Source organism: Lipotes vexillifer, unplaced genomic scaffold, assembly GCF_000442215.2.
Source record: "Lipotes vexillifer unplaced genomic scaffold, Lipotes_vexillifer_v1.1 scaffold371, whole genome shotgun sequence".
Lineage (NCBI taxonomy): Eukaryota > Metazoa > Chordata > Mammalia > Artiodactyla > Lipotidae > Lipotes > Lipotes vexillifer.
Genome location: NW_006786304.1, coordinates 277,829 through 285,701, shown reverse-complemented (window position 1 = coordinate 285,701; position 7,873 = coordinate 277,829). Strand labels below are relative to the sequence as shown.

Genomic DNA, 7,873 nt, shown 5'->3' with positions numbered 1-7,873 from the left:
ACATGCCGCAGAGTGGCTGGGCCCGTGAGCCATGGCCGCTGCTTTAGAAACTCCAGGCAGCCTCTCAACCCTGGGCGTTTGCACATGCTGTTCCCTCTGCTTTTCTAAGCTGAGTGAACCTGCACAAGTGAACTCTTCTCTCCGAGCCTCAGTTTTCTTATCTGTAAAATGAAAATAATAATAGCTTCTCTCTTTTGGGATTATTGTAAAGACTGAGAAGATACTCTAGACTTAAGACTTGGGAGAGTAAAAGAATGCACCCTGCTACCTTGCCCCCAACCTTCTGCCCAGTGGTCTCCTATTCATCCTTCAATGCCCTACCCAGACGCCACTTCTTCTATAAAGTCTTCCCTGATATCTCAGAGATAGCTGATGATAGCTGTGTTTTATTGTTTGAACTGTTGGACTAGATTGCCATTGGTTTCTAATGTCCACTTCCTCATGAGCCCAGAATCTTCTCAAGAGCTGTGAGGCATGTCAATATATGTTTGGAAATGTATGTAATATGTGGATGGGTGGATGAGTGGGTGGGTAGGTAGGTGGGTGAATGCATGGGTAAGTTGACAAGTGGGTGGACATGTGGGTGGGTGGATCAATGTGGAGGTGGGTGAATGAGTGGGTAGATGTATCTTCCGATGGATGAAGGGTGGTGGATACATACATGGATGGATCCATGGGTAGGCAGGTAGGTAGGTAGGTGGATGAATGCATGAATAAGAGGGTGGATGTGTGGGTGGGTGGATCAGTTTGGAGGTGGATGGATGAGTGGATAGGTGGGTGGACGGATGAATGAATGAGTGGGTGAATGTATGTTTAGATGGATGGGGGGGTTGGTGGATGATTGATGGATGGATAAATATATGTATGCGTGAATTGATGGATGGATGGATGAATTGGAGAACCCTCAGTTCAGGGACGCAGGCTGACCCTGCTCTGGGTGGGCTCACTGTTGGAGTCTGGAGGTCTTACGAGGGGTTGAGAATAGCACAATCTCCAACCCAGTGCCCCTAGACTTAGGACACTCACATTTCTCCTGACTCCAGCCTCTATAAATAATGCCACTCTCCTTCTAAGTTCAAACTCATCCCCATTGATCCTGGAAGACAAAAGAGGAGTGTTAGTGGTCTTCACCAGACAACCCCATATGCCCCACTCCCCCTTCCTTCCCCAGGGGACTCCTCTATCAGGACAAACTGAGTCATCCTTTAAGAGGGTGCTGGTCCTTTAAGGAAAAGTGGAGCTTTCCAATGGGTGGTTGAAGCCTGGAAGAAGCAAACTCTGGGAGGAAAGGTGGGGACCAGGAAATCTGCATTTGCATCTTTGACTCCCCTCTTAAGCAAATGAAGCAAGGTATTTTTCAAGAACTTAATCCCAGAAGGTGGGGCACATTGTTCGGAGGAGGGGCCTGGAGTGCTGGGGGTGTGGCTTAGTTAGGGGGCATGGCTTACCTGGGGGCCTGACAGTCACTTGTGGTTGAGTCTCCGTGTAGCCCCCCATGGGCTGGCCCTCTGGGCTGAAGGCTGCACCTTGCCCTGCTAGGGGAGTTGACGGGTGCAGGCTGAGCCCCAGGATGCCTGGTTCAGGCTTTGATATTCCCCCAGGAACACTAGGCCCTCTCTTCCCACCTTCTCCCTGTACCTGTGCGGTTGGATTGATCGATCATTGGTTGCACGATGCGTCTCCGGGCATTAATGAACCTAGGAGGGGGTCATGGAAACGGAGGAGGGGGCAAAGAGGGAGTAGAAGAGAGGCAGAAATGAATACACAGGGACAGAGAGCGAGCAGGCAAGAAAGGACGGACACAGGGGCGGCAAAGCAGAGGCAGGAAGAAGAGAGGCTCCGAGGGGCTTTGGGGCCTCCTTCAGCACCGCGGACAGCGCCCGGCCTCCCACCCTGGGCTGGCCCACGGACCGCCCAGGCCTCCTGTGTCACTCACCAGTTGTTGACTTGTAGGATGGTGAGCCCCGTGTCCTGGGACAGCTGTTTCTTCTGCTCCTCTGAGGGGTATGGGTGCTGTGGCCACCAGCAAGAGTCACCCTGCTTGCCTGGCTGCCCTCTGATCCCCCAGGCCTGGCCTGCCCAGGTCCCAGGGAGTTGGTGAGCCCAGGCTGAGGCAAGGCCGGGAGAGACGGCAGCGTGTCTGAGCTTCTCCGTGCTCCCGGGGGCCCAATGGAGGGAGGCAGAGCCAAGCTTCGGGCAATTACACCAGTGGGTGACCCCCAACCACTTCCAGCAATTAGAGGCTAATTGGCCAGCTCTCATCAGGGAGGTGGAGCTGGGGGAGGGGGGAGCTGGGGGAACTCCACGGCCCTGGGGAAAGGAGGCAAAGCCCAGCACCAGCCCTCTCTGAGTCCACTAGGTCCTTGTGCATGTCTCTGCCCGTCGCAATCTCTATCTTTCTCTGTGTCTGTCTGTCTGTCTCTCCCACAATGTGACTCAGTCTCCCCCTGTGTCTCTCTTGCTCTGCCTCAGTGCTGTCCATAACTCCCCATCTCCATCTTTGTTTCGGCCTCTCCCTGTCTGTCCTCCTGTCTCCTTGAGGCAGGGTGGTTTGGTGATTAAGGCCAGACTGCCTGCATTTGAACCCACTTCTGGCTGGGAGACCTCTGGGCCTCAGTCTCCTCATCTGCGAAATGGAGCTAACAACATCGCTGTCCTCACGGGGTATGTTTGGCTGGATAGTGGACGACTGATGGGTGGGTGACTGGATGGGAAGGTCTGGGGTGAGGGAGAGGTCTGAATGAGTCCAGAGCCCTTAGTGGCACCTGGCACACAGGTAGTGCTCATGGATGTTTGCTCTTGTCAATCCCCATCTGCTTGAGATTTTCCCTCAATATTTTCCCTCAACATTTCCCTCAATATTTCCCTGCTGCCTCAGTCTCCCGTCTCTGGGTCTCTCTCCGGGTCTCAGTGTAGCCATCCTTGTCCATCTCTCTCTCTGCCCACCCCGCACCAGGGCCCCAGGGCTCTCACCGAGAGGTGCTGGAACAACCAGGCTCTCATGATGTTGGTGGCCACCTTGGGGAAGATCCCTCTCTTCTTGTTCTGCCGGCGCTCGTGGTCCAGCTCTTCGTCCTCTCCCCCAGAACTGGGAGAGGCCACATTTGTGTCTAGTCCATCTCCTGAGCAGGGAGAGGCATGCTGTGCTGTGGACGGGAAAGGTGGGGGACCAGAGGGACCCAGAACTTTCCCCCAAGGCACCACTCCACACCCCAGTCATCCTTGCCCCTCTGGAAGTCCTACCTGCTGTCTAACTTCAATCCTCAGACTGACTCCCGCCTTTCCCCTCCACCTCTCAAGCTTCTCACCTTGGTCGCTGGAGTTGTCACCACTCTGGGAGGCCAGGCCCCCGCTGGATGGACCCGGGGTCCCCAAATGTACAGACCCGCTGTCTTCATGGTCTCTAATCCATGTCGTATTCTGGAAAATAGGAGTAGGAAGTCAGTGCCAAGGCTTGGGGTATAATATACTACAGTGGCTAAGACCACGGGCTCTGGAGCTGGGAGTCCTGAGTGTGAAGACTGTGTCTGCCTCTTTCCTGGCTGTGTGTGACCTTGGGCAAGTCACCTCACCTCTCTGTGCCTCAGTTTCCTCAACTGCAAAAATGGAGGACAACCATCCCCACCCCCCTCACAGAGTGTGGTAAGGATTCAATGAGTTAATTTACGTAAAGGCACACAGCAATCACTCAAGAAAGATGAGCTTGTACAGATCCCTGGCACCTTATCAGAAATCACTGGAAGCCAGCGCTCTTTCAAAATTCAAAACTTTTCACATCTTTAGGCAGTAAATCAGTGCACACGCCATGTATTTCCTAACACCTCCACAGTGTCTGGGGCATAACCTCGTCATCAAACTCATTAACATTTCTGCAGCGAAATGGATGAATATTTAACTAAGTGGAATAAATAAAGGCTATAAATAGCCTCTCATTAGTTCAGGTCAGATTTTGCTGCCAAATAAATTTGCACTAAACTTACGGGAAAAAAACACCAACTTCTAATTTTCAGAGATTTGGTGGTCTCCAAATTGCAGATCAGGGAGTCGGGGGTTGCATTTTCTCTATCCAAACTCCTACACACTTTGAGGAACTTGACAATGTGTTGAATTCACCCCCTGCCCCAGCTCTGTGTCCCAGGAGGCCTACCCACCTGTATAGATACATCATTTCTTTGCATTTGGTTTAAGGTTCTTCAGTTGTTGGGAGGCAGATTGGGTGGAAGTGGGGATGGCAACAGCCGCCTGCTGTTGCTGAGCCCTGGGGTACACCTCTGCCCCTGTTGAATGTCCTAGACCCTGCCCTCTGCTCTGTAATTAGTCCCTCACCCCTGCAAATGGATGCATCATTTGTGTCCTTCCAGGGCTCAGCCTGAGACACGGCACCTTAGAGAAGCTTTCTCCGGGCTCAGAATATCTGTGTGGAATTTAGAGTTTGAGGGCATTGGGGATGGGTTGTGTGCAAACGACAGAATCATTAGGTCTGAAGGCTTTTGAGCATTGTTGGAATTGTCACCCTGCTCTTCTGGCATTGGATCTGATCGGATGAGCGTCCATGTCAGTGTACCTGAAGCGGTCCTGAGACTGTCATGCAGCATGTAAGTGTGAATGTGCCTACGTCCGTGCCCGACAAGGCAAGGTTGTCCCTGGAGAAGAGGTGTCACATGGGCAGAGCTAAGACACGCAGCCGTATTTGAGCATGGTTGTGTCACTCTCTCAACCGGCCAGGTGGCTATATCTGGCAAATGCAAGGCTACATTTATTTTTCTAAGCTTGTGGCTCTAGTTCTAGGGGTTGGTGTCCTATTTGGGAGACAGTGTGTGGGTATCCTGAGTCCTGCGTGAGTGGGCAGGCAGCTCCGTGATTCTTTGCTGGGGAATGATGGCCATAGGAGTGTGTTGGCAGCTGTGTGAAGATATAGAATATGGCTATGCCTCCAAGGGGGTTGTAACTGATCAGCACATGCACATGGTGTGCTACTGAGCAGGTGCATAATACGGGTTGTGGGGCAGAGGGTCCTTGAGGCTCATCTGTGACTGCTGTGTGCGCATGCTCGAGTCTGCGTAGTTGTGGTATGGCCACGTGCCTGTATTTGGGTGTGGGTGTCATGTTGTATAATTGCTGCGTTGATAATGTGACCGGTTTGTGGGTATGGGCCTCACTGGGATCCGCACAGCTGTTGTGTGATTGTTGCCTGGGTGCCTAAGTCTAAGAAACTATAGTCTGATTGTATCTGAGACTGAATGAATCTGGGGCCACGTGGCTATTGAGTGGCAAGGTGTGTGCCCACACCTACAGTAGTCCAATTGTTAAGAGGTTAGGGTAGGAATTCCCTGGTGGTGCAGTGGTTAAGAATCTGCCTGCCAATGCAGGGGACACGGGTTCAAGCCCTGGTCTGGGAAGGTCCCACATGCCGTGGAGCAACTAAGCCCGTGCGCCACAACTACTGAAGCCTGTGTGCCTAGAGCCCGTGCTCCGCAACAAGAGAAGCCACTGCAGTGAGAAGTCCGCACACTGCAAGGAAGAGTAGCCCCCGCTCGCCGCAACTAGAGAAAGCCCGCGCAGCAACGAAGACCCAACGCAGCCAAAAATAAAGAAATAAATTTATAAAAAAGAAAAAGAGGTTGGGGTAGTGTGTGGTGTGTGTGTGTGTGTGTGTGTATGTGTGTGTGTGTGTGTGCAGGCACTGTGGTTGCTCTGGGTCTAAGTGTGGCTGTAGCTGAGTTTATGTGGTAAGATCTGGGGCCATTTGGCTCCATCTCCAACTGGGTGGCCGTTACGTTGTTAAGGTGTGTGTACTGCACACACACACACACACACACACACACACTCACACACACACTCTAGAACGGCAGTGTCTCAATCAGGCTGCGTGATCTATGATGCTATTATGCTGTTGGACTGTGAGTGTTTAAGTATGTGGCATATGCTATCACCTGTGAGTGTAATGGGTTTTGTGGCTGTTTGTGAACCTATGTGGGTGTAGCCAAGTCTATGTGTGGCATCTGCAGCTGTTGGGGTGTATATACGTGCTGTCATCCAGCTGTATTGCAGTCTGTGTGGCTGTTGCATAGTTGGTGCATGTCCTGTGGTCAGGCCATGTCTGACTGTGGCTGTCTGAGGCTGTGTGGTGTGTTGTGTGTGGAACCCAGCTCTCTGGGCATGCCTTTGGCTTCAGGGCAATGCCTGTCGCCCCATCCTGGGGCCCACCTGATCTGGGAGGCTCGGGCAGGAGGCCGGGTAGTCGTCGAGATCCTCCCTGCAGCCGCCGTCCCGATCCTCGATGACCAGGTCGATGGGCATCTTTCCCTTGAGGCAGGTGATGTAGCGGTGACAGAAGTTGTCGCACAGGTCGTGGACCTGAGGGGGCACCGGGGTACTGGGGGGGCCACCCGGGGGCCAGGGCTGGGGTGTATAGGGATGGGGGTGGCCTTCTGCTCCAACTCTGGTGGGGAGAGAGCCTGAAGGAGGGGTGGAGGGGGCAAGAAGGGAAGGGATGGGGGGCAAGTGAGGGCGTGAGGGGAAGTGAGGAGCACTCACCTTCTCCAGCTCCAGCAGGTGGAAACGGAGCACTTGAATGGCCTGTATCATCTGAAAACAGAGACACAAGAGGGGAGGGAGCGAGGGAGCGAGGGAGCGAGACAGAGAAGGAAGAGGAGGTGAAAAAAGAGGAGGAGGAGGAGGAGAGGGAGAAACAGAAAAAGTGCATTGGATGACAAACAGAAAAAGAGTGCAAAGAGAGACAAAGACAAAACGACAGGGGCAGAGAGAAACAGAGGACAGAGATGGAGACCCAGAATTAAGGAACAAGGGAGTGTGAGATTGAGATCAGAGACAAAGAAAGAGAAGCAAGAGGTGCAAGAGGCAGAAGAGGACCCATCACAAGAAGAGTGAGCTAACGTATGCTCTAATAATAACACCACATCCTTTGCCTGCTTGCCCTTGGATCCATTTCCCACCCTTCACCTGAAAACTACATTTCCCAGAGTCCTTTGCCAAAGGGTTCAGCCAATAGGAAGCTCTGGTGGGAGCTGGAAAGCAAAAGGAAGGGACAAGTCGGGGTGTTTCTCCGTCTCTCCGTCCCGCTCCTCCTTCTCTTCCCTTTCTCTCTCTCCTCTCTCCTCTCTCCTTTACAGCTAACTGCTTTTGTTCATTTTGGTGTGAGCCCCGTTCTGACTGATAGAACAGCAAACACTTAATGAGTCCCCATTCAGTGCCAGGCATTGTGCTACGTGCTTGACTCTCTTTAACTCATTATACGCTCACAACAGCCCTACAAGATAGAAATTATTACTAGCTACACTTTACAGATGAGGAAAACGGGGCCCAGGGAGATGGAACTACTTGCCCTGGTTCTTAGAACGAGTAAGTATAGAGCTGGGATTCGAACTCAGGCCATCGAGTCCCTGTTCTCAAACTCTAGGCTACACTGCATTGCAAATGGGCAACAATTATCACTATTTGAGGACGTGGGCCAGGCGGTCTCCTCTTTGCTCCCACAACCAATCCCAGGGCTATGGAGAGTGGAACAGGGGACCCCCTTGGAGGAGGAGTGGGGAGGGCCCAGGTCTCACCAGATTGTCCAGCTCCGGGCTGGGGGAGAACACAGGCCTCTCGGAGCGGACCTGGGAGAAAGGGAGAGGCCAGGGAGGGCACATCCTGTCTCCTGCCCAGCCCACTTCACTGGTTCTCCTGGCGCACAGCGGATGGTGGGTGCCCACCTGCTTGGCAAAGGCTGCAATGTCCTCATTGAAGGAATCGGAGGAGCATACGTCACTGCCTGGGGGTGTGCCCAGTCCAGTCCCAGCCCCATCACGGGGAGAACACGTGGCCAGTTCACATTTCTCAAAGACCAGGGCCAGCAGCGGGAAGAGCG

General features: G+C 53.1%; 1 protein-coding gene across 2 annotated transcripts in view; it reads right to left on the bottom strand.

Annotated features, from left to right (window-relative positions):
• Positions 1 to 1,046: 1,046 nt before the first annotated feature.
• The window catches only part of MEIS3 (Meis homeobox 3), a 9,061-nt gene continuing 2,234 nt past the window's right edge, over positions 1,047 to 7,873 (bottom strand). Inside the window, exons 3-12 of one of the 2 annotated variants that reach the window (XM_007458475.1) lie at positions 7,719 to 7,873; positions 7,572 to 7,622; positions 6,538 to 6,588; positions 6,208 to 6,357; positions 3,309 to 3,420; positions 2,974 to 3,122; positions 1,937 to 2,148; positions 1,639 to 1,697; positions 1,449 to 1,532; positions 1,047 to 1,096 (exon numbers count right to left, since the gene is read on the bottom strand). The exon at positions 7,719 to 7,873 is cut by the window's right edge and continues 41 nt beyond it. In XM_007458475.1, coding sequence (XP_007458537.1) covers positions 1,047 to 1,096; positions 1,449 to 1,532; positions 1,639 to 1,697; positions 1,937 to 2,148; positions 2,974 to 3,122; positions 3,309 to 3,420; positions 6,208 to 6,357; positions 6,538 to 6,588; positions 7,572 to 7,622; positions 7,719 to 7,873 — 1,073 coding nt within the window. The remainder of the gene's footprint in view (positions 1,097 to 1,448; positions 1,533 to 1,638; positions 1,698 to 1,936; positions 2,149 to 2,973; positions 3,123 to 3,308; positions 3,421 to 6,207; positions 6,358 to 6,537; positions 6,589 to 7,571; positions 7,623 to 7,718) is intronic. The other variant, XM_007458476.1, reaches the window with a different exon arrangement.